This window comes from Magallana gigas, chromosome 8, assembly GCF_963853765.1.
Source record: "Magallana gigas chromosome 8, xbMagGiga1.1, whole genome shotgun sequence".
NCBI classification, from domain to species: Eukaryota; Metazoa; Mollusca; class Bivalvia; order Ostreida; family Ostreidae; genus Magallana; species Magallana gigas.
Genome location: NC_088860.1, coordinates 1,397,662 through 1,424,251, shown reverse-complemented (window position 1 = coordinate 1,424,251; position 26,590 = coordinate 1,397,662). Strand labels below are relative to the sequence as shown.

The window sequence follows — 26,590 nt, the reverse complement described above, 5'->3', positions numbered from 1 at the left end:
TCTTCCAATCAACAATAACTGAAATATAGATAAATGATTGTTTACATACACATGTTAACATTACAAGTAACAATAACTCGTACATAGTGAACTGTAAATAAAAAATGAACATCAACAATATTAAATCCAATCAACATGAACAGAATCATAAGCGGTTCATATGATATGTATTCTGATAATGATCTGTTCATGTTAATTCATTTAGTAAATCTAAAAAAATCATACCTTTTTTTATGGTTACAAACAGAATTTGTCACAAAAGGTCATAATTCCAGAATAAGGGGTAAGGGTGATTCCAGCATCACTCAGTGGCAATGTCTGCTGTTCCAAGGATTTCCTCCGATGGTCTTGTACGCCTGTATGGAAATCCCTGCACAACTCCGATGGTACCACTGCTGGCATGCATCGCAGCAAAGCCAAAGGAGGCCTCTTCTCCCTTTCTTCCCACAAGTGGCACAAAGGTCCTTAAAAAAAGAAACCATACTTTACTAATTTGGCACACTCTCATCTAAATCAGCATTTAAATCAAATCCTACGTTTTTCACCTATTTGATATCTCTATTTTAATTATTTAATCTCTTCAATAACATGGGTGTACCTCCAAGTAAAGGCACTAAAGATAAAAATTAAGATTGATATGCTCCGAATAAATTATTGATGATGACATAATGTTTCATATATAATAGAATTTCTATACATAGTTCGCCATATACACACATTCCTATATTTTTATAACTATACTGAGTACAAGACTAAAATGAATAAAATGGATAACAACATTTTCTGATATGCCAATTAAACTCGATCTGCTTTATTATATACTTATGTATGGAATAAGAAATCATTCTTTGAGGTGATAAGTTAAGTCCAGAGTGTGGTCAAATCCAATAAATTAAGCCTGAAGGACTTTATGCTAGATTCGACCATGCTTTAACCAAAATTATCACCTCATAATAATGACACCTCATTACTTGGTTATATTTTCAGGTTCTTCACTTTAAAACAACATTTCAAAAGCACTATGATTTTATGTAGCACATGCAAAGTATTACTATGCGGCGCAGCCAATACAAATTCTTGCTTATATTATAGGACATGCCCATTTTGTGTTGCTCATCTTTTATAAAATTATTGGGCTATAGGCTTCAAAATTGATTTGTAATGTTATCACTAACAAAGACAGTTGAAAATGGAAATATTGTATAATTAGGCTTTTAGAATGTGTTTTCATTAAATAGTGATCTCTCACATCAAATTGATCTAAACATTCATTATGTTAGTGGAAGCATTAGCATACTTACACTCATCGGTACCCTCTGAACAGACTCCAGAGGCAGTCTGGGTGGGGAGGGGAGGGGCTCATCTGCTTGAGGTCCTTCTTCTATTGGGGTGCCCATGTCCACTGACATATTCCCCATCATTTCAATGAATGGTGGGGGTGGAAAGTCATTGGAGATTAACCCATTTAATGATGGTAGAGGTGGTGGTGGTGGAGGAAGGTCACCCATGTCAAAGGAATCCTGTTCCGTGTCCGGGGTATCTACTACAGAGAATTATTATATTCGTTAAATTTTCTTCAGAGTTTAACTATTATGAAGATCAATAGCTCATGTTACTTCAATATTAAAGTGTCACTACTAGATTTGGTGTCTCTAATCAATTTGCATTGTTATCATTCCATTTAAAAGAATTGTCTTGATGATTTAATTTTGAGCCCAACTATATATACCGGTAATTATAATTTCAAATCATGTTACCATTGTCCTCGATCTCTGGGAAGGTTGTTTCCTTCACTCTGCAGGTTTCTTCAACTTCAACGTCAGATTCTACAATAACAAAAAAAAAGGATATTAATGATCTGTACACTCTGTTTTTAGTCAAAAAAAGAGCACCACATTAAGGAGGATTGATGGTCAACAAATTAACCATCAGATCTACCTTAAACTTTCACATCTGAAAATATGACCATAAACTAATATTGAGAAAAGCGAAAAAGTCAAATATTTATGCTTTCAAATTTGAGCATAATGCCATATATCATACTGAGAGAAGGTAAATATAACCTAAAAACGGATACTATTCTCCAGCCCTCTGAACTAGGGTAAAAGATTGGGGTCTATTCTGAACAGAGTACCACACTAGATAACTGAACAATTGGGTTTCTTTTTTAAGTCATGAATCACTTGCAAAAAAACTTGATTGAGACAAATGATTATAATTTCAAATCATGTTACCATTGTCCTGGATCTCTGGGAAGGTTGTTTCCCTAACTCTGGTTTCTTCAACTTCATCGTCAGATTCTACAAAAACAAAAAAAATGGATATCAATGACTTGTACATGCTTTGCTTTTAGTAAAAAAATGTGCAATATCGAGGAGTTGTATGAAAAATCTCAAAATTATTTTCTATTCAATAAAATATAATTCCTCTAAAGGAGCTCATCATAAGAACAAATGCATGAAACTTAAGTGTACACTTCTTCTTATAAGATCATCATAAGGAAAATTGAGACTGCTCTATAATATGGTTTGTGTATCTCTTTTAAATTACAAGCTTACCATGATGTAATATATCACACTATAAAGCAAACAATGAATCTCTGTTAGGAATTACCTGAGGTAAGGCATCGAATGGTGTCTTCAGATAAAACACTCATGGGGATTTTCGCGACTTTCCTCACTTTCCCCATAATCCTCCCTGATTTGTTGATCTCTGCCCCAGGCGTGTTTTTTAGGACAGCAACCACTTCAGGAACTGCAATGTTCAAAGCTGCTGCTGCTCTGGCCTTGTCCAGCAGGACGGAGTCCTCCAAACATCTGAGGATGTCTTTTTTCTCCTAGAAAAAAATTGAAATATAATGTAAGAGAAGGTGGATATGTTTGGATAAATATGGCAGATATAATCATTACTTTTAAAGTGTATTTTATATTTCTAGTTATATGACCTTTTAATATTTATTAATAAAGACATGAACTCACATGTTGGCACAACCCTCCAAGTTCTTTCAACATTCGATTTGCTGCTTTGGATGGTTGGTGGTTCAAAGTTGTATTTTCGTGGTAGGGCAGCAACACATCCTTCACATATGCCCTGACTTGCTGCCAAAAATGCCCTTTCTCTGTAACCTCCAGCATCTAAATAAAAAAATTAATGCATTAATTTTCTGTCTATTACTAGTATATATTTTCTCATGTTCAGCTTTTAATGAGGCCGACTTTAATTTTCACTGCCTGTGGTTTTGCCTTATCTAATGAAATACAGTGTATTTATACTTTTTTTATGAATTTTTTCCTATATCACTCATAAAATTAAAAGTAAGTAACAAAATACAGATAAAAATACTTCGATTTGTAAAGGAAAATTGTTCTTTCAAATGATTTTTCCAGTGTATGGTAGGTGAACATTGCCATTGTGTTTTTGACATTATGATAAAAAGATCAAGCTTCGAAGTATGTTAAAGGAAATAACACAACAAAATATGTAAACACATATTTCAATTTGAGGAAAATCACTTGTTATGTATGCAGCTAAGGCCATTGCAATTTTTTTCTTTGTTTAGTGTCCACCCAAAACTCAAAAACCTATCCTGGCCTATATAAGCATAATGTTATCTTGTAGATGTTATATAAATTAACTGGAATACAAATTAAATTTTTTTATATCAATTGAACAGGTTTTTCATTACCTTTTTGCAAATAATCAGAGGGAGAGCAATGCCCTCTGCAACTCTGCTGTCCTGTCCTTCCAGATAAGACAGTAATCCAGATGTTGCGGTTGCAATCTCCTCCGCTTCAATTTCGCTGGCCATCAACTTAAGGGAAATGAAAGCAGAGGAGGCTGCAATTGCTGCCTTAGTAAGAACTGCAAAGGTGCCTGGTTGGGGGTTGGCCTTGGGTCTTAAAAAGACTATGACGAACAGCCTGGAGTGATACCTTCAAAATTAAAAGTATTTCATTAGTAAGAGATTAGAGAAATTGTCCCAATAACAATTTACATGGCCAATGTTTTACATCATTTTCTTGTTTTTTGTTCAACTATGATATAAACCTTCAAAACTGTTTATTCCATGGAAGGCAGGAGCCTTATTTTTGAAAACCATTGAAGGCCTTAGCAAAATACTGACATTTTTTAGGAAAGTTATGATTCATCATTTTATTGTATTTGGGCCACAGTTATTATTTACCGGTACTTATGATGCATAATATCTTGAATAGGACTGGCCAATCATTATAACTATTTACCAACACTATACAGTATCAACTATTTTTTAAAGCCCTCCCAAATTTCAAATAATCTCTATAAATTATTGTCATTCATTGAAAAAAAAAATAGTAGTTTTTGACAGATAGGACATGCTTACTTTTCCATCTGATGGATGTCGAAGTTGGCTGTCACAAGGCACGCTGTCTGAGGGAACTGGTGTCCTCCCGATTTTCCCCTTGCTGCACCATTGGCCAAGTCCACAACAACCTGTTTGACATCTGCTACTGAAGTAGAGTCATCCCATACAAAGGGAAGGGTGGACTTAGCAAAAGCATCCGTCAGATAGGTTAGGGTATCTCTGAAAATGATACATTGAAGTCAATATTTAAGGTTACATTCAAAACAAAAGCTTGAATAAATACTTGAACGACCTCAATGGTTAATGCATCAAGTAATAATGGCATGGAAGTTGGATATATCCATGTACTTATCACTTTACCAGCTACAATTGAAAACTAAAGGATACAAAATCCCAATCAACATTTTACTACCGGTATTTTTTTGTCTTTACTTTACTTTAGGTGGTCCAAATAGAAGGGGGAGGTTAAAATGTCCCAACTTGGCCAAGATGTCTCTGCGGAGGACGAAAAAAAGTTTTAGTCAATTGCATACAGTAAATGTATACCATATTGTCTTAAGGGGCATGGTCTTGATTTTGGTCAAATTCTATTTTTTCTGTTTTATTACTTACAATGCTTTAGGAATGCATTCCCAATATTCAAATGAAATTTGAAAGTCAGTTGTAGAATTATAAGCAGGATACATGTCAAAGCTCATATGCCCTGTTTTTGTTTACATTATATGTTCAATATACCTGTATAAAATCTATAAAATCATTTTAAAGCTAATTTGCATATCTTCTTAATAAATTTGAACATAAAAAAACAGGTCCTTATGTTTGACACATTGATTTTAGGTGTAAAACTGGAACTTTAACTTCAACATTAAAAAGTTAAAGCTTTGTTTACATAGCAAAGAAATGTAAGCTCTGTAACTTTCAGAATGACACTCAAATGTTGGTTGCCTATTAAAATGACTTTCGAAGCGTAGTACAAAAATCAAAATTGATAAAATAATTTTTGACCAAAATCGTCACCATGCCCCTTTACGAAAAATTATTGTCATTGAATGTAAAAGCCACATTTCCAAATCAAGCATTTCAATGTTTCATGTATCTTCTTTAATATATTTATCTGGTTTGCTTCAGATAAGATTAACACACATCTCTGGATAAAACCTGTTATTGTTTTACAGACACCATCTTTGATCTTAACAAAGCAAATGTTTGTGTCCTTGACACCCCCCCCCCCCCACACATTATAATAAATCTGTCAACAGACAGTAACAAATCATATACGAATAAATGTAAATCCTGACTTAATGTACAACAATATTTTTTCTGTTTTAAGGTTTAAGGTTGACTTTATTTAACCTGATATCTTATAAGATGAAAAAGCTGTCATTACTAGATTTACACATTTAGTTTTTAATTACCTGTAGTTTGCCATCTTCAGCATGCAACTCAAAGAGAGCAGGGCTGGGACAAAGTTGTCTCTTAGTTGTGTGTGTGCCAACTCTATGAACCTTAATAAAGGATTAAGGCCAGGAGGTTAGGCAAACTGTCTGGCCATTCCTTGGGGTGGGCAGCCAGGCCATCCTGGTATCCACATGAATGGGTTGGAAGCTGGTGGAATCTTAAAATAAATGGATTGAATTACTATTGGTTTTAAGAGGCTTACTATTAGGGGATATATATCCACTTTTTCATAATTATACCCCTGGAAGCTAATGATTAAACACTTAAATTTGGCTCTAAGTGGGCATAAGGAAACAGTGTCAATTAAATACTTTATCCCAAAATTCAAGTACCGTATTTCCTTTAAGGTGCCTCACTACACCTTGAAATAATATATGTCAAATGGGGGGGGGGGGGGGGGGGTTGTGCAATTTTGGATAAAAAATGATATTTTCAAAAATTTCATTCAGTAAACATAAACAAAACCCCAGGCGGATATGAACTCTTGATCTGCGGTTCATAAGCCTGATACTTTAACCACTGAGCTATGACGATATACACCTGAATCGATTGATACAAACAGTTTAACAAAATATTTAAATTACAATCTTGTGACGTAGTGTCTTAAAATTTTTAAGTCTAGGTGTAGTGAAGTACCTAAACAATAAATCATGCTTAAACCTAGGTGCCCGAGAAGGGAGACTTTGCTACATTAAAAGGGTCATTCGTGATAACTGTCATGCATACAACATGTAATTAAGTCTAGAGGAATGAAAATCACTCTGCTCAAAGCATCAAATCATTATAAGCATGTTTGCTCTAACTGTGTTTTACTGTTCTATACCAAAATTTCAGATTCAAATGCTATACATGTGTATTAGAGAACTTTTTGTAAATATTACACTACTTTTGATATTTAATTTATTTATTAACTATCTATATACCTTAATACCACGGTTGTTCAGAGCAACATCAGGTGAAATGATGCAAAAACCACCCTCTTGGTCACCAACAGTTGTCAGTAGCTTCCTGACCATGTTTTCTTTAGCGAACAACTCTTCTGTTAGCATGTCCAGAAGGTCATACAGCTGGGCTTGGCTGAGTTTACAGTGCAATGCCCCTCCTCTTCCACCTTGGAAGGTCTGGTTCAGGGCTGTAGTTAAACTATGGGAATCCCTACAATCCTTCTGGCGGAACAATGCTCTTCTACAATGCCAAGAAAACCTAACATGAGACACTTTTTATATCTTAGTTTTTATTTTATTGTTGAATTGATCCTCAGAATTAAAATAATTTAAGGTATTCAATGTATAATGAAGGGATATTAAACAATTTTGAAGCATTTAAACTAGTTAAATATGTATTGCTTAATAACAATTGTTACAGGGCCATCCCCTTGGGTTAATTATCTTTAATAAGTGTTGGATGAAAAATGTGGTATGAAAGGTTTGATAACGCAGGCGTTGTAGCCCTGTTTCCCAAGAGTATCATTTTAGCTCGTTAGGCAAGTGAGAGAGAGCGAACATGTGTCTATAATTTCTGAGTTAATATCTGTAGTTGTCATTGGTTTATTGTGCATGATAAAGTTCTGAGAGATGAAAGTGAGCAGTTGATTGAGTTATGGTTGAGTCTGAGGAGTGAGAGATAATTGGTATGGCCATACCCAGGGAACACGTGGGAGACAGAGGAGAATGAGTTTGGATGTTAAAGAGTGAGGACGCATTTGTGATATAGCCTGTGTTTCCTATATATTGTGTAATTCGTGTTTGTTGTAAATATGTAAATAAACTTGTAAATATAAACAATAGTTATCAATCAGTGCCGGTGACAGGGAGGACCCCCGTCACATATTATGGTGGCAGCGGTGGGATAACTAAAGGACAAAGGAACAAAATGCCAAAGAAAAAGAGGCAAGAGCCTGTCGAAGAAATAATTGTGAATAAAGTTACACCAGAGCCGAAGTCATAGACTCTAGTTAGGCCAGTTCCTTTTTACGGAAAGTTAGACGAAGATGTTGATTCTTGGATTAAAGACTTTGACCGGATCTTCAGAGCAAATTTCTCGAGTGACGGCAGGGTGTGTCACAATACCGGCGTTCCTTCGAGACCAGGCAGCAGATTAATTATTACGAATCGTTAGATGATGATTTAAAAGATGATTATCGCTCTGTTTGTGACTCTCTCCGGGAAAGGTTCATCCCAAAAGAGCTACAGTCATTGTATTACTCAAACCTCTTTGGATACAGACAAGCAGAGATCCAAACTGTTGACGACTATGCCGCAAATATAACGAAGCTAGCCACACGTGCATACATGGACATGCCAAGACGACAAAAAGAAACTCTTACCAAAGAACATTTCATTCAAAGGTTAAGACCTGAAATAAAAAGGTTTGTTCTACTTTCAAACCCAAAGACCTTTGAGGAAGCTTTTCGTCATGCGAAAAGAGAGAAATGTAACAACTCTCTTGTGGACGACTCGAGGACAAGAGTGGCAGCTATGTCATGCGATCCTAAGAGAACAGAGGAGCTGGAGAAATCCATCGCAGACCTCACAGCCCAAGTATTAGTGATGGCTACCTAGATAGGGCGCATTTCTTCCCAACGACAATATGCCTCAAATACCCGGGGGCAGAACTTCCGAGGATCCTGGCGAGGAAGATGCCGTGGACTGCAGCCCAGGTCTGACCGGAACCTTAGGACGACGGATGGAAGGCCAATCTGCAACAACTGTCAGTGGGTGGACATATCGCATTTCGATGTAAAGTACAAAATACCAATTCGGGAAACTAAAGACCGCCCCTTTGTGTGGAAGTAAAGGATTAGCGGAAGTTAAACATCCTCCGAAAGAGAGCCGGTTGCGCGAAGTGAAAGAATTCGATTCCTCTGGGAATAGTGAAAATAATATAATTGTGAAATATGTATGTGAAAATATTGTATCATGTCACTTGAATCCTAAATTTTGTACCGCCAAAGTTTTAGGAAATGTGATAAAAGTGTGATAAAAGTGCTTCAATGTTGATCGACACCGGATCCAGTGTCACAATTGTGAGTGATAAATTCGCAGACCAGGGTACCATGGCGCCCGCTGGAGGGGTGAGCATTACATCATCTACGGGCAAGCGAGTCGATATAATTGGAAAATGTGACTTTCGAATTAGAATTGGCGAAAAGACATTTTTTACAATGCATTTGTTGCTAGGAATTTCCCATATAACTGTATTTTAGGACTAGATATTCTTAAAGATTGTGCATGTTACATTGATATTGCAAATGATTCTTTGTATATAAAAGGTGAGCGCGTCTCATTCAGTCCTGATGCGAATCTAGTCAGTGAGAGTTAGACTTCAATGCAAATTTTCAAGGTGTAATTAGTTGGACCATTATAATCAAAATTTTGAAAATTCCTTCAGTGGAGTTTTTTTATTTGATATCACCTTATAACAATGATATCATAATTAAGAATATCGGACCAAACAATTTTTAGGTACAAAATGTGGTTGTTATACATCGAATACCTTAAAGGTACAATTTTTATTATATTGACATTTTAAGATCATTGACTTTATGCATCCCTGAAACAATAATTTTCGTTTAATTCACAAAAACTGATGCCTGAGAATATTGGTTATGGATCGAGGCTGGATGGTCAGCAAAATAATCACCATGCAGATATATGATTTGTTTTGCTATAAAATATTATTTAGCAAAAAATAATTCATTGAATTTACTTTTTAAATTTTTCTATATTTTAAAATTAACAAAATTGATAATCCTCTTCTTTTCTATAACACTTGATCTTTGAGATAAAATGGATAGTGATTCCCATGATTTTGTGTAGTATTTTACACTCGACATCTATTTTTAAATATATTCCGTACAGTGGCTAATCGACTTGATGTTAGTATTGATAAAAAAGTTGTCATTTAAAAAGTCTCTTTAAATTTGTTGTATTTTTTAAGGCGCATAGGGTTGGTGCTTATCCCTGGTTTCCTTATTGCTAAGTGAATGAGAGACATTGACTCAATCCCACTGGATGGGACACCAGTCCATTGCAGGTTAACTTCCAGTGTAAATCCTGTACCCAATTCCGGCTGGGTGGACTGATACAATGAATATAAAGTGCCTTGTCTAAGTGTACCAGATTTGGGGTCAATTACTTTGAAATGTTGTTAAATACCTTCAAACAATTTGATAATTTTTTGACTGCAATTAAATTGACATCCACAACCAAAGTATTTTCTTTAAAGCAAATACATGCAATAATTAATTAACCGAACAAGGTATATGTAAATTATAGATATACACATTTAATAAATAAGAGCTAAATAATACTTTATCAAATCTATTTAGCTTTAAAGTTAAAATACAAAGAAAAAGTACTCTTTCAAGATCTCATATGAATGTTTTATGCCTAACGACAAGAACCACATTCTGGGTACTCTTAATTCTTTATTTTACAAGATTACTTACCGGTATATTCGCGATTCCGCAGTTTTGTTTCAAATTGCAAAATATTAAATCGTGATCACCCATTTTTCCTATAGCTCAAAACTGTTCAAACAAGAGGCCCAATGGGCCACATCGCTCACCTGAGCAACACTGGCTTTAAATGGGCATTCTAAGGATACTGTGCCATGTGGCCCCTCGGTATATTAACCAATATATATATTGGTTATATATTATATATCATAATAAAAATGAATATCCAAATTTTACACTTGAAGGCACTTGAGCTTTCAGCTCAGGTGAGCTAAAAATTAAAGCAAGGTTTGCTTGAAAATTAATTCCTCACGTTTAATTAGGAATCTACAGAGCACACCCTACATAAAATCCATATCTAGGTGAACTATTTAACACAGTGTCAACTTTTGGGTGTTTAAATCAAGAACAGGAATTAAAATTATAAAACTTTTTATTTAATTTACTGTGACTGGCTTGTTCGTGTCATAAGATGGCTTAATTAGAATAATAGATTCCATTTAGATACTTCAATTTATTATCCACTTGGTTCATTGTGTGTGTTTGTGAGAGAGAGAAAGAGATAGAGAGAGGATCTGAAATTTTTTTCCCAAGGCTTAACAAGACCTTTGTTTGGTAGTGTTTATAATTATAATGAATACAAAATAGTCTAAACTCTTAAACACAGGAAAATTTTATTTGTAAATATAACATTTGAAATTTTCCCAAAATTTCTCATAAAGGTTATATAGATCTTAACATGTATATAAATGCAAATTTGATTACATTCCCGATTGATTTAACTCTACCAGCAAGGTAATATATTACCCTAACTTAGGTAAACGTTGTAATTTTGTTAGATACTCGTTCTATGTTTTATTAAATTAATACAAAAAAAAAATTACTCTCACCCCATTCAACAACGCTCATTAAGTATAACGAAAATAAACAATCTGAAATGTAAGCATAAAATAAATTTGTCTAAATTAGTTAAAAATCCAGAGAATGCATAATGAATGTATAATTGGATTTTGAATAACAAAAACCAAAACCCTATTTTAATTTAATTTTTTCCAGTTCAATTATACTGAAAACATTTGTAATCTGTAAATATTCGAAATGCTTAGAGCACATTATATTAACTATAATCAGATACTTAAGGAGGAAAGATCACCAAAAAAGAGATAACCTAAATGTAGTTTGAATACTCACTGTATTTATATTAATTTAAATGAATAAGATCATTTGTTTGGAAATTTTTTGGTTTCAATTTTATTGCCTGCCCTTGTAAATTATTTTGAAATGACGTTAAACAATTTAAGAATTTAAGAATTAAGGTTGCACAAGGCCCCGGAAACCATTATATTGATTCAGCAACTGAAACTTTAATCTATTAAGATTCCTTATTGTTTCTGCAATGCAGAAACCTAAATTGAAATGTATGAAAAGTTGTGTAAATCATTATGGGGGATATCACCCAGATTCAGCACATTTCCAAGAGGTTTCAGTATGCAAAAACTTTGGGTTGAGATCCCAAATCGTTTACACATCGCTCAAACTAATTATACTAAAATTTATTTGTTTTGAAAAAATATATATCAATTATTTTCAGCAGGCTAAGATAGGTTCAATTTTTACATCATGATCATGATTGTGTAAATGCTTTTATGTACAGTAAGTTTCAGTGTGACTAAAATTATATGTATACATCAAACTTAAAATGTGGAAAATTAGGTTATTCTTGTGTGTACTTTCTTTGTGACAAATTTAGAATGTATTCTATATTAAAGATAAACTGATCTCTCTCTCTCTCTCTCTCTCTCTCTCTCTCTCTCTCTCTCTCTCTCTCTCTCTCACTCTCTCTCTCTCTCAAATAAAATTCAAAAAAATAAAAAGGGGCAAAAATAAATATATATGCCAAATTGAGAAAGTTTTTCAGAAAATAATTTTGAATTAGATGATGGTTATTATTGGTAATGAATTTTTATAATGATCAATTCATGAATCTTCAGTAATGGGCCATGTGTATACATGTTAATATATCTTTTGTCCAGGTGACCTCATCTTTGTGATTTACCTGTATATTCTGTGTGGATTGCAGGGGTTTTCTTCCAATAACATATACACAGTACTTAGCAGGAGTGTTAATACCTGTCCCTGACAAGAACTTATTTTTCAATTTGTGTGTATCAAAAAAATTAAATTAACCTGTAAAATTATCAATAAGTAAAATGACCCTAGTTGTACATGGCTAACATTTTAAGATGAAATATTTTACTTACAATCATTTTGTTATTAGAGTCTAGCAATACATGTATACCTATTTAGTAAGATGCCTTCTTTAATCCTTTAATATCACTTTGATTAAAACTTGATGCACTAGTTATCAAATAAATTAAGATAAAGTTGTTGTAAATGCAACATTATTTTTTTACATCATGCCTGAAATTCTACAGTTTATTTATTTTTTAGGGGAAAAAATATTAGAACATGCTCAATTGCAATTTTAAAAAAAGGGAATATGCTTGGTGATAAAATGGGGATTTATATCTGTAGGTTTGCAGATTATTATTTGTCTGTGGCATTAAGTCTTTCAATTGTCACATGACGTCATTGTGAGCATGCCGGTATATTTTACCGTTATTGGTATCATTATCATTAGTGTAGTCATTACCCCCCCCCCCCCCCCAAGCCACCCCCCCCCCAATCCGGTTCCGACGCCTATGTCCATGCAATCAAATGGTGGTTGGTCTGAACATATTTAAAAATTTAATTTAATATAAGCATGTTGGCGGTTAAAAATTGTTGCAAGTTAACAGCTAGGATCTACTTTCCTTTTCTATGACCAATTTTAAAATATTGTGATGTCACTAAGAATGGGATAGCTGCACAGCTTTTGCAGATCAGGTTATTAAAGTGTAAAAATAGAGGCAGAATTGGGTATTTCATTTCACGATTAAGACACGCCTCTATTATAAGATGTAATAAATCATTATATAGGAATTTCATAGTAAAAAGTTTTTAAAAATCAAGGACCTTAATTATTTACAAAATGCTTTAAAATTAAACAAGTAAATATAGATTTGTAATACCTGCATTTGTATATATATATAAGTATAATTTGTATTTCTTTGTAAGCCTGAGCTTGTTTATTTATGTATTCTTATTTTTGATAGTAATTAAATAGTAAGTAGTTTTTAGTAGAACAATTAATGTCCATTTAATGCTTAAGTATTCACTTGACTTTAACAATACACACACACAACTTGATCTCTCTCATATGGAAAGAACTTATATTAACTATAGATATATAACGGTAAGTCTTAAACTAATCTTAAACTAATCCCATCTCCAGTGATGAATGATAAATTATAAACCAGGTAAAAGAAGACATGATATAAGTCTTAAACACACATGTTTTACAGAGTATCAATCAGGTGTGATGAACAATTTTTTTTCAGGTGGAAAACATATTTAAAATAGTTTGTGCTTAAAAAATACATAACTCTTATATGGTATCAAAAGCATAATGAAATTCATTTGATTAAATTGAGAAGCATTTAATTGAGCTAGCTATTAATGTTATATGTTTTTCAGCTAATTTTAAAATTCATATGAAAATATATTTTGCTTCCACATATTTTGTATGAGAAAAGTAAGAGTTTAGCTGATTGATTACAAAAATATAACTTATAATTTAGCTTACACATGCACATGTCATATATCTCTGTCTTTTGAAACAATAATAAGAATGATCAGCAAACTATTGTTCATCACCCCTGACTAAGGTTGTCTTAACTATAACACTTACCCGGTGACACCATCAGCTCGAGTAACATCAACCACGAATCCAGGCCCGACTTCAGATTCGACACAGTAAACCATCTTGAAACATATTTGAAACATTCTAACCAATGGTGCCTATTGTAGGATATCATGATGTGTACTTGGGGTATACAGAGCTGTCACTTATGGTATACCTCCATTACACAACCCCAAAGTTTAACTCTTGTATAAACAATACGGGATCTCCCTACTAGGGGGTTCTGTTTCAAAATGACCTCCCTATGTTGTTTTAACAAATAGTAATGGGTGTACATTAATTAAGATCTAAATATTTTGGAAAGTATTTTATCCAATAAATTTCAACTAATTTTTGCATAATAAGGTAATAGTCACCACATATACCATTTAATTTTTGCCTTCTGATATTTTCAATCATTTAAATGAAAAAAAAAATTATCATTGGCCTTCTTTTCTCTATTTCCTAAATTAAGACTAAGAGAATTGAACTTATATAAAATTATGAAATATGAACGAATATGTTTCCTTTTTATGCATAATACCCATGTCATTTGGCTACCATGCTTGAACCCAAAGTAATTAAAACTACCATTTTTATTTTCACTAAAATTTTCAAAATTGACATCAATCAATATTTTTGGATCGTGAATTAGGTCAAAACATTAACAATGCATTAGAAAATGTTTTTCATCCGCTAAAGTTTGTCCACTTTAAAATTACAGGTTCCAAAAATCAAATAATGTTTTGGCTTGGTATATTCTTTCTTTTTTTAGTTCTTGTGGTAAAGATATGTTCCTAAAATATGACATAACACTCCTCTCATTTCTATTTTCATGGACATGATTAACCTAGCTGAGCTTAGGCAATTTTGATACATGCTGGTGTGTATATATATATATATATATATATATATAACCGAATGTTATCACATAGGTGTAAACGAAACCGTCTGACATGTCACATAATGGCAAACGGGATCTTATGGCAAAAAACGGTTTGCCACTATGTCCGACTGAGTTTTTTAAATCGTTCTAACTCGGCGAATCGCGAACTGACAACAGGTAAACTTTAATCACGATAAGAGAGATCTTTCAGACGTTCAATTTAAGTTTTGAAATAATTATTTGATACATAATTACTGAAAAAGCGTAATGTTTTTGAGGGAACCCATTCTGGGACTATATATCTCCGGCCGAGCGATTCCGTCTGAGATGTCATTTACGGGCAAACGTCGGTTTTTTGAAGATTTCTTTTTAAAATTGGATACATATGTCAACAAAAAGCTCAGAGCAACTTGCTAATACAATGACTTATTTTTTTGCGGTACTGGGCTATGGATATGTATCTAATTTTAAAAAGATATCGCCGTTCATAGAAATTTTAGTGCTCATTTTCAGCTGTGTTGTTTTTGTATATAATTTTGAGCTTCTACGCATGCTTGACCCAATAATGTTAACGAGAAGGAAAAAGAAATGGCGATCGAAATGTTCGGCTGAGTATTGTTTTACCGATCTGTACACGATTATGGCATATTATAAGGATGTGTGAAGAAAGTGAATACAAGTGAGTTGTGTTATAGATCAACGGATTTGTGTTTCTATGGATTACGATTCTGTTTTGGATTACTAAACGAAAAAAAGGCATGTAAGACTATGTAGTAAGTCAACTTCTTCATTGTTGGTCAACATGAAAAGGGTGTGAAAAACAATATAGACAGAAGATGTAGGTGCTTACCATATTAAAAAAAATTTTACTCCGCAATATCTGAACAATTCGAACCAAGCTTGTTTTAAAACACAAAAATGTGAATAGTACCACATTTTATCTCTGTTTGAAATTTTTAGTAAACTCTCTTAGAAGATAATCTCAACCCATGTACTTTCTTTAATCTGAGAGATCAAATGTGGTATAATAATAAAAATCGTTGTAGTAATTCTACCTACATCTATTACATTTGTAAGACGTAATAATAAATGTAATTTGGTTTATTAAAAGATCTCGTGCACTGACAAGGCATAGTTTAACAATATACAGATTTAAATACATACTACATAGTTTCATCTAATTCATATCGATATCAGTACATAAACAGTCAGTGATTGATTGCATAAAGGTTTTTTAAAAGAGCTTTGTTTACATTTTACAGCCAAGGTTATCTTCTCTCAGTGGCTGTGTTACTGATAACAGAGAAAAACCAGATGTCGTTAAACATGTGGAAAACACAGGCAATCAGAATTGGGGAATGCTGACTAAAGTCATTACGATTAGGATTTGTACTGAAACGCACAATAAACATTAGAGGTACATGAAGTGTTTGAATTTTATAGTTTGTTGTAGACATAGGCTCGATTTGCCTTTAATTTCTCTGATTGTGAAGTTCCTTCTCATTTCAAATCCAGGTAGCTTAATGAAAAGCAACCATAATTTTATGGGATATCTAGGTTCAAATCCTAGTCTGGATTGTATGAATGAGAGACTAAACATCAGGTACTTACTCATTTTTCAACATTGAAAAAATTGAATTTGTAAGTGAACTGTAGATCGAAGGTATTCATTGCCCATAATCTCGCACAGCTCGTTTACCTTTTGTATTTGCTGCGAGTCGTCGTTCAAGCCTCATTTTTTTGTTTACATGAAATATTTGTAACCTAATTATTCAAAGAAATGTTTGATTAAATTATGTTTATGATCAGTCATTGGATAAAAATTACATACATTTAATCATGCAATTTTTTTATCTGCTACATTTAAACAATCATGAAATTAATAATTCATATTATATTTCGACATTCTCTCTCTCTCTCTCTCTCTCTCTCTCTCTCTCTCTCTCTCTCTCTCGCTCTCTCTCTTCTATGTTTACATTCCAACGTATGTACTACATAACCCCAGTGAGTTATCTCCTCTTTGAACCAAGGATAGAGTATTAGCTGTGAAATGAGACAAGCTGAAAAATTGTATATTTTATTCGACCGTCGATCTGTTTTACTATGTATTTTATTTCGTAAAATGGAAAGCAATCAGACTTTATAGCAACAAACATTCATTTTCAAACCAATCAATTTTTAGAAACAATAGACAATATATAGTTACACAATTACCATTTATGTTCAATTTATTTTATTCAACAGAAGTGCATTTTGTTGTCAGTACCATTCTTGGCATTCTATGCTGGAGTTTGTCTTTGTGAAATAAAACACCCCGTCATTGTTTTAAAGAAATTAATACAACAACTCTCTCAGTTAAAATTTCATAACTTTATCATTGGTGTTATAGTTTTCATAATTCCCAAACTGTCCGGACTCTTTCGATTAAATTCACAAAAATTAATTCTCTCTCTCTCTCTCTCTCTCTCTCTCTCTCTCTCTCTCGCTCTCTCTCTCTCTCTCTCTCTCTCTCTCTCTCTCTCTCTCTCTCTCTCTTGTTTACATTCCATAATCCCAACGAGTTATCTCCTCTTTGACCTACGGAAAAATACAATTATTGTGAGAAACTTATTTCGGTCATACAAAATTGATATAAGGAAAAACGAAATATCTTTACCTAACATACTTATATACTTTGAATGATAACTAGACGATTATTTTAAGGTTTTCATTTTTACAGTTACTGTGGAATAATTAGATTTCGTGGTGGCTCAATTTTCGTAGAATTCATAGGTACCTCTCATTTATGAATTAACATCCTTCATGAATAAATAAGTTAGTGTTTTAATGTCATATTTTCTTATATTATCATAGATATAGATATATAGATATATAAACATATGTAGATATGTATAAGAGAATACATGAAATCACGTTCTTACAAACTTATAAAATATAAGGAATCCACAAAAATTGGCCACATGAATTAAAATGATTTCACAGTACATGTATTACCATTTGCTTAAAAATAAATGACGTTAAATTTTCCATTAAGAATACTGTATTAAAATTGATTTTTCCAGAAGACATTTTTGGTACCAGTGTTAAACATAGACTCCGTCACACCTCCACCTCCCGCATAGTCTTGTTCACAGAAAAATAGGCCTGGTGTAGAATTTCTCTTCGGGTGGAAAAAGGCGCCCTACTGCATGCCCCTAACATACTATTTTCACCACTGCACAAAATCAAACATTAGATCTAGCAACCCCCTTCCCCCGCCCCTCCCGGGCGGTGTAAGATACCCTTTGTGTTTCCGGATTACATTACCCAAATTGTCCGTCAATAAAACAAGTTTTACAGTATATTTGATTTTTTCAAAGAATGAAAAAAATAATCAAGTTATTTAACAAGAATCATTGATTCTTTTTATTGATACATTAAAAAAATAACTCTATGATTATACACCTAAAATTTAAGGACAAGGTGGTGTTAATCCTTTTTTTCTAATTCATTTATTCTCTTTACACCATAAAAATGGCACTAGAGGTACATGTACAAGAGATGTAACATTTTTACATATATATATATACAAACAGTCTGGATGAACAGAACTGGATTATTTTGCTTGTGGAGAACAAACCTCATAAATTTTAGTCATGAGTTTTTATGTACACAATTAGTATTCAACAATATTTTACAAAACAATAGAGCATTCGGTTGGACATGATATTCTCTTGCTATAATTTTTTTTGAAGAAAATACGATACATTCTAACAGGTAAATAAACTTGTCTCCTATTTGATTATTATTCTACAATATGTAACTCTTTCGTGGTGTTGAAAATTATTCTATCCACCAACCTCAATAAGGAGACGGTGGTTGTTTGTTCTAAATTTCAGAAAAATATTACTGAAGAAAATTGGTAAATCAAATAGCACAATTCTTTTAGTCGTAAATGCAATTTCAGCTATAAATATAAATGTATTTGATACATGTAATATATGTTATAATACCAGTTACAAAAGGACATTTGTTAACTACATTGTATATTCAATTCTGAAGATTTTAACAAACGATAAGAGAAAAAACTAAAAAAAGGGTTGGTGGTATCGAACCCACAACCTAAAAAGCCTAGTTCTATAAGGTTATCTACCAGTAATTTCTGGTGATCTCACCACCGAGCCATTTTAGTCACAACAAACTGCATCGTTTAAAAGAAAATAAGTAAATAATTCATTAATCATAAAGACCTGTGCTATAACTTATTAGATATATGTCCTACAAAATAAAAAATATATATAAATATAAATAATATGAATATTATTTTTATAATATAAATAAATATTGACACACCTGGCCCACTGGGTCTACATGTATCTGTCACTGCAAATACAATTCGAACAAATAAACTTGAATTACGCATTGCGTTTTTATACAATAAAGATTGTCTTTACATGTATGTTTCAAGTAAATATTAAAATGTACATGTATGTCTAAGAAAAATTGAAAATATGAAAATGATGAACATGTTGAACATTACTAATGTTTGATTGTATCCGATATTATCAAATAATTCTGTACTTGTACAATTTTAAAAAATATGACACTCGTCTTCTATTTCATTACTTAAAGATAACATACACAAGAATTCTTTCATCGAGATAGAGGTTCCACCTTATATTGCTCCGTTTCACGTCTAATTGAAAGTATCCCAATTCCTCGTGTATTATTTTTCTTAAACGTTTAATTTTTTAGATACAAAATGATGTTTTCATAGTACAGTTGGTCATATCGCAATGCTTTTGTTTATTGAAATGGGTTTAATTTCCATCAGACCTTATTTTGACTATGACAAAAAACGAAGCTCATCCCACTCTATAAATTAAAAGGCATGAAGTTCTAAAAAATGCCATTATTTTGAGGCTTTGTTATGCATAAGCTAATTTAAACTTAAGCAAAATATTTTAAGTATTTAACATATTTAATGGTTACAAATCAAAGTTACGTTTTATATATACACATATATATATTTTATTATATCGATTAATATTAACGGTTTGAAATACAAAAGGTATTAGGTGTAATGATATACATGTTCTGGTAATTGACAACCATGTAAATACAGGTCCTTTTTTCAGCATTACATACGAGACCCATTTTAGATTTACGTGAACACGGCTATTCGAACCATTTTAACAAGAGCTTGGACGTTGGGTAGTTGTGTTAAACAGCAATGTGAAGTAGGCCTGTCTATTTCATTGTCAGCCACTCAGCCGTGGCTTTTTGAAATCATCGAGATTTGTCTGGCTGTTAAGCTAAGACTACGCAATTGGTGCATATTTCGCTTAAAACCGCGTCAATTTTAACTTGTTTTGACGCAAGAAATAGATAGCTACGTTCTACTGAAAGTCCAAGGCCTTGTTAAAATGGTTCTATCTATTCCTTCGGACGTTAGATGGGAACAGCACCCAGCAAGTGAATTAGAAAGTATACATTTCGATTTTTGTAAGAAATTATTTTGTGTAAAAAAGAGTCTTGCATCAATGATGGTGTAATTTGAATTGGGGCGTTAACCATTGCAGTTTGATAGAAAATATAGAATGTTGAAATATTGGATGAAATTACAGAATAGTGATAATTGTATTTTATGCAATATATACCAAGATATAGTAAATGAATGTGATACACAATTAGCCTCTAATTGTTCACTCTCGTACATAAAATATTTGATTAACAATTAAAGTTTTGGATAAATATATATGAAACTGTTAAGAACAATTAAATGAACATGTATTCTTACTTGAAGTGAAGCAGAGTTTGACCGATATGTTTATACAAAAAGGTCATAGCTACTTTGAAAATTCCCCTAAATGTATAATGTATTAGCATTTACGGGGGTCAATCAAAAAATACGAAGATTTTGTCATAGCTATGTTACTTAACGTCATATCAATACTAAATTTGGTAGACATAATTTAGCAATAGTTTCAATTAATTTCCAAAAAAAAAGGTAATAAACTTCTTTATTTCTACGAATTATTTAGAATCTAACCTTGCAAAAATGAGGTCACGGCGCACGGTCAAAATTGGTGTTTTGTCAACAATAAACCATGTAATGTTGAAAGTAATATCTCTATAAATTTGGATTAAAACCAAATAATATTAAAACCTCAAATTAAGTTTAGTCATGGTATTCTATGTACCAAAAAATGACGAGATATATTGTTTTGTCGAACAGATATTAGTAACTAAAGACATACAGTCCTCTTTAGATCGACGTCGCCAGACGTCACGTCGCAACGAGATGTACAAACATAATAGATTTAACTCAGGAAAAGCCGATACAAGCCGTGAAAATGCTCAATAGTGGAAAAAATAAGTCAGCAATTATTTGCAAGTTTGTGTTTAACTGTAATAACTTTTGTGGTGGTCGTTGTTATTGTATTTTGAATGTAAAACAGTCCAAAAGAGAGTAGAATATCAGTAAATATTTGGTCAAAAAATAAGAAACGTCAACCGACGTGCAGGGTTATCCGTACTGTTAACTAAGAGATATACGGTTGGAAAATGAAAACTTTGAAGAACTAACTTATGATTCTCAAACAAATGTGTGCAAATAAGATTTTAAGTGGTTCACTGCCATTTTAAATTGTAAGGAGAAAGGCACAAGACACTAAGCGTGATATGAAGATGAGGTATATCTTTAAACTGTGCGTGTTTTATCTTGACGTCATCTTTTGAACGTTATACCGTGCGCCGTGATGACAAAACATGTTTTTAAAACTGAAGGGGTAACAAAAATATCGTTGCATCAATTTAACTAAAACTTCCATATCAATAAGTGTTGGTGCACAGATTAATCTGATAAGTATGACTTTCATGAAAAATATATGATCGACAGCCACATTTTCTTCGTATTTTTTGAATGACCCTCGTATGTGATAGCTTTGAGAATATCTAACAAAACCAATACCAACTGAATATGTACAATTTATAAGTAAATACCGTTTATCCTCTCACTAACTTGAGATTGGGCGTGGCAGATTTTATAATAGAGCAATGAGAGAGTTTGTAAACTATGTTCACTGTCACAGATTGAAGATGGGTTTCATTTTATTTTAATCTGTCCATTTAATAAAGAAATAAAAATGTTGCATGTAAAAAAAATATTATCATGAAGGGTCGTCTGTCTTTAAACTTGTTCAATTACTCTGAACAAAGCATATCAAGGAGTTGTGCAATTTGGCAAATACCTTTATAAATGCTCAAAATTACGAGAAAAATAAATTCAAAATTGTATTTCACTATTAAACCGAATGGGCATTTGCGCCATCTTATTCCCCCATCTTCAATTTAAGCATATTCTATTGATGTTCAAATACAGTGGGTAGCATGCATACTAAGTCCTCTGCAAAGTCAAATTAAATGTCCGTTTAAAAAAATGCAAATTCATTTTAACTTTAAAAGATATTTAAGGCGATTGCTCTTTGATTATGATGATGAAAATGTAATAGACGTGAAATACCTTCAAATACTCATTTTCACCTGATGTTTTGCAACATAAGCTTGAAAATAATGACCATAGGCATGCTGTTCAATATGTTTATGCAAATGAAACAATTTGTAAAATTAGAAAGAAGTAAATGTACTTTAAAATGTGAATTCCATTGTAAACACCATGGTATTATAAAATATAAAACTACTGCAACCCTATTTTTTGAAATATTTTGATTGATTGACACTTTTTTCACAATAATTTGCACTGTCATACTGTTTTATTAGATATGGTCTTTAAGTTAACACAAAGCGTAAATTCTAAGGGTTTTATGATATTGTTTCTAAACAATAAACTGGAAGGGACAGGCTCTGTTTAAAGACAAAAGTCAAAATGAATATTCAAACAATAAATATTTTAACATATTTTTGGAGCTATATTTTTTAATTCAGGATTTACAGTAAGATATTAAATATACATAACAGACAGGTAAATAAACCGTAATTTAATAACCACCAAGCTGTTTGGATGAACATTTTTCCTCCAAGTATACGTAAGTCATTACCATTCCTCTTATTTCGATGGTGAAATTTTTTTAAATAAGGACTAAGATTTCAATTAGTTAATCCAAACAACCAGAAAAAATTCCATCGTTTAAGACTTCTGACTGACTTATTTTATACATATTTCTTTTGAATAAATTCAATAGGCAATAATGATTGGAAAACAGGCACGGTCAGTATATATATCCTTTCTTTGTATACGAAGGTCAAGTTACAGCTTAGTATACGATGTAGTTTAAATTTTCAAGTATTTATTTGGGCTTTAAAAACAACAGTTATAATTTAAGAAGATCATAAGATTTGTTATATATAGCTGTTTCACAAAACTTTCTTAACGGAACGCAGTTGACGTATCCTATTATCACCGTGTTAAATGTTCCCCTTGGACATAACACCTTTTCCCCTGTCACTGGCGTTACTTTGATCCGGACACCTTTAATTGACTCACAGTTTATCTTAGTAATCCGTTAATTGAAGTAACTCTTTATATTTACTTTACAATTATTCTCTATTGTTAAAAATGTTTTGTTATTTAAATGTAATTGTTAACCATGTTTAATTGTTCGGCATTTGGATAGCGATGGTCAAGGCGCTCGTACAACCGACTACCGACCTCGCGGAATATTGTTATAAGTTTGCGGAGTTTTAATAAATCTTGTAAAACGAATACCGATCGACTTGTACATTTTCCGTGAGTCACACTATCTTGTAAGCCAACTTCATATTGTATATTGTTAATTCTAAATTAATACCCATCATGTAAATTATTTTCAATATGACACAAATGTACACTTTATTAGTGAATGTGACAATTCATTCTCTTATTCACATGGAAACATCTCTAAAAAGTAAATTGTGTCAATAGAGTGTAAAGAGTACTTGTAATTTGTATTTTATTTTACCATCCACATGCATACACAAGTAGATGGAAATAACGTAATGCACCCGAATATTCTTTGAAAATTACAGCATTTGCTGGTTTTAAGGAAGAATGCATTGATCGATCGAAGTATCATAATAATGATAATAGTATGAATCAGTTGAAAACATTGGTCACTGCTAGAATTTCTGTTTTTTCTTTAAATATTAATTTTTAGTCTAGTTGGTCCATTATAAAAAAAAAACCGTGTTAACATATACATGTAGTAAACTAAAGTTCGCTGAGAAATCCTGATTTTATGATTTTATCATAGTATATGACATTATCCAAAATAGAATACAATAGTCACATGCAGTCACAAGAAGGATTTAGAATGAAGAGATGTGGAACTTTTGAACTAATAACAATGAAACGCAGATTTTCTTTAAAGGTTGATTTTATGGAGGATACACATGTAGCATTGACAATCCTAAACTACCTCCCCGTCACCCATACAATCCCCTCCCCTGACAAAAAATCAGATGATCCCTCAACCCTTAAAAAGAAAATACCTACTAAAATTTCTCACGAAAAAAGAAAAGTTAATTTCATTGAGGGATCGGACAAATCGTCTAGTCATTCTTTAAATGAGTATTTATTTTGTAATTGAATCTGTTTTTATCAAAGGGATCAGTGATATTTGGGCATGTATTATTTAGTTATTATCAGTGTATGTGCTGTATATAACTACTCCCACATCTATCTGCGCGTGCGATCAGATAATCCAAAAAAAATATATAAATTGTCACCAAATGGTGATATCTAATAAATGTACATGTATACATGTATCTGAACATACACTAATGAAATCAATTGAAGAAATGTGTATATATCTTGATTGTTCTGAAGTTTCCAATTAAGAAGTCAAGTGAAAAGGTCTTACTGATATGTGTATTCTAGTATATTTTTGATCAATTTTTATGTGCCTATAACTCTTTTCAATGTTACATAAACAGTCGCCATGTTAAGTTTGGTCATAAAACATCGATTTACCTGCCTTAAAGTTAAGAGATAACTAAGGAATTTAGTTAGATACGACTTGAATGGTAATGAACTTAGGAAAAAATTCTTTCCCTAGCTATATCTTAGTTTTAAGTGTGCTTTGGGAAACGGGCCCCTAAGCCCAAGTATATATAAGAGTGAGACAAAATCGGCAATTAAGAAAAGGAAGTATCGATGTCATTGGCATACCCATCGATAATTCAATTGAGTATATTTTCGATAGACATATATAATGGAATGAATATTTTTTTTTATTTAATGGAATTGTTATCCATATCCGACGGGAACCTGTACGTAAATGCTTATACAGGGAATGTGATTAGACATACACATCAAGATATTAGCATTTAAATTTCATCTGACGAGTGTTTAGTACATAAACGTATTTAGTTCACAAAAATTGAATTCTTTCAAAAGTCTTAATTCATTTCAGTCATTTTCAATGATACAAGGATTCTCGAGGGCTTTGTTCGATATATGTACGATATATCCAAATTTGCCGATTCAAAATTTTAATTTTAATTTTTTTAAAAACCAACATTTTTATAATGCATATAAACTAAAGATTTTTTAATAGAGGAAATTCATTAATGTGGGTCGCGTCTTTTCAAGGTAATGCATTTCATTTTTTTCTGAAAAACACATGTAGATGCAGACTTTCGAACATTCGATCGGGAAGGATAATTGTAGCTTTCAAAGATTTCTAAAAACATATTAATATGTGATAAAGTAAAACAGGGTTTTGTTTAACACTGACAAAGATGTAATCGGTCGAGTTGTTTACATACCTCCAGGAGAGGGGGTGGGGGGGGGCAGTAAATATTTTTATATTCTTTTATTAATTCCTCCATGCATATGAAGAAGAGTTTCTAATTTTTTCTAAAGACTCCAATTACATTTTTTATGAAAGACTTGTATAAAATTTATAGCACAAATTTTTAATGTGAACGATACATTTTATTGTTGTCTAGTAAATTAAGAAAAATATTAGTTTGCAAAACTACAAATCATCACCTTTCTGTGGATGTAGGAACTTCAGAGAAGTGAATATTACTTTAACTTATGTAATTGTAACAGAATTGACAATGAATTGCTTTTTTTTTAGAATGCAAAGTTTTGCATAATTAACGTTGACATTTTTAGCTAAAGATTCTGTTTTACTCCTTATACCATTAAGTTTAATTAAACAATAAAATGCTTTATTTGATGATTCATGTGCGATATGAAGATGGCGACATTTTCTACAATGATCGCGTCCTTCATAACCCGATACATCAAAGAAAGCAATTTACATGATTGTATTTTTGTTTATATCTACATATTTCTTTTAACAACTTAGTAAATTGATAGTAAAATTGAGGATTGAGTTGAGTGATTTGAAAATGGTGGTGGTGGTGGAGCCTGGGGGCATATATACGATCTCTGCTCAATATGCATTCGAAATTCATCGAGTTTCATAGACTTCTGTGCAACATTTGTACATGTCCTGTTCGACATTTCTTCGACATTACCATGGCGATTAAGCTGTTCTATTTATTTTATTTTTTCTCTACTTCATTATATGGATGCTGCATCTACCTCTTTTGAAAAGGTTTCTGAACCTTTAGTTTAATTTAAAAAATATTTTATTTAGTAAATTTCATCATACATATTCTAATGACGATACATAGAAGATTGAGAAACAAGCCAAAAGGCTTATGCTAATC

General features: G+C 32.3%; 2 protein-coding genes across 2 annotated transcripts; both read right to left on the bottom strand.

Annotated features, from left to right (window-relative positions):
• Nucleotides 1-265: 265 nt before the first annotated feature.
• LOC117685812 (uncharacterized) lies at nt 266-5,771 on the bottom strand. Its single transcript, XM_066068905.1, has 10 exons — nt 5,758-5,771; nt 4,775-4,837; nt 4,361-4,561; nt 3,686-3,932; nt 2,979-3,134; nt 2,614-2,836; nt 2,235-2,300; nt 1,758-1,826; nt 1,302-1,543; nt 266-464 (listed from the first exon to the last, which is right to left on the bottom strand). The coding sequence occupies exons 1-10, from the start codon at nt 5,769-5,771 to the stop codon at nt 306-308; spliced, it is 1,440 nt and encodes a 479-aa protein (XP_065924977.1). The 3' UTR covers nt 266-305.
• On the bottom strand, nt 5,764-14,123 carry LOC136271084 (uncharacterized). The gene is made up of 3 exons (XM_066070310.1): nt 14,050-14,123; nt 6,724-6,985; nt 5,764-5,957 (listed from the first exon to the last, which is right to left on the bottom strand). Exons 1-3 carry the CDS (start codon nt 14,121-14,123, stop codon nt 5,874-5,876), a joined length of 420 nt encoding a protein of 139 aa, XP_065926382.1. The 3' UTR covers nt 5,764-5,873.
• Nucleotides 14,124-26,590: the final 12,467 nt, after the last annotated feature.

Bases quoted from the DNA above. Each gene is read 5' to 3' on its own strand.
- LOC117685812 (XM_066068905.1), bottom strand. The intron at 2,301-2,613 runs GTAATTCCTAAC...TTGTTTTTGTAG, and splicing joins CATTCGATGCCTTACCTCAG to AATCTGACGATGAAGTTGAA. The intron at 1,827-2,234 runs GTAACATGATTT...TTGTTATTGTAG, and splicing joins CCCAGAGATCCAGGACAATG to AATCTGACGTTGAAGTTGAA.
- LOC136271084 (XM_066070310.1), bottom strand. From the start codon at position 14,123: ATGGTTTACTGTGTCGAATCTGAAGTCGGGCCTGGATTCGTGGTTGAT. The intron at 6,986-14,049 runs GTAAGTGTTATA...TTGGCATTGTAG, and splicing joins CGAGCTGATGGTGTCACCGG to AAGAGCATTGTTCCGCCAGA. The intron at 5,958-6,723 runs GTATATAGATAG...ATTTATTTTAAG, and splicing joins TGAACAACCGTGGTATTAAG to ATTCCACCAGCTTCCAACCC.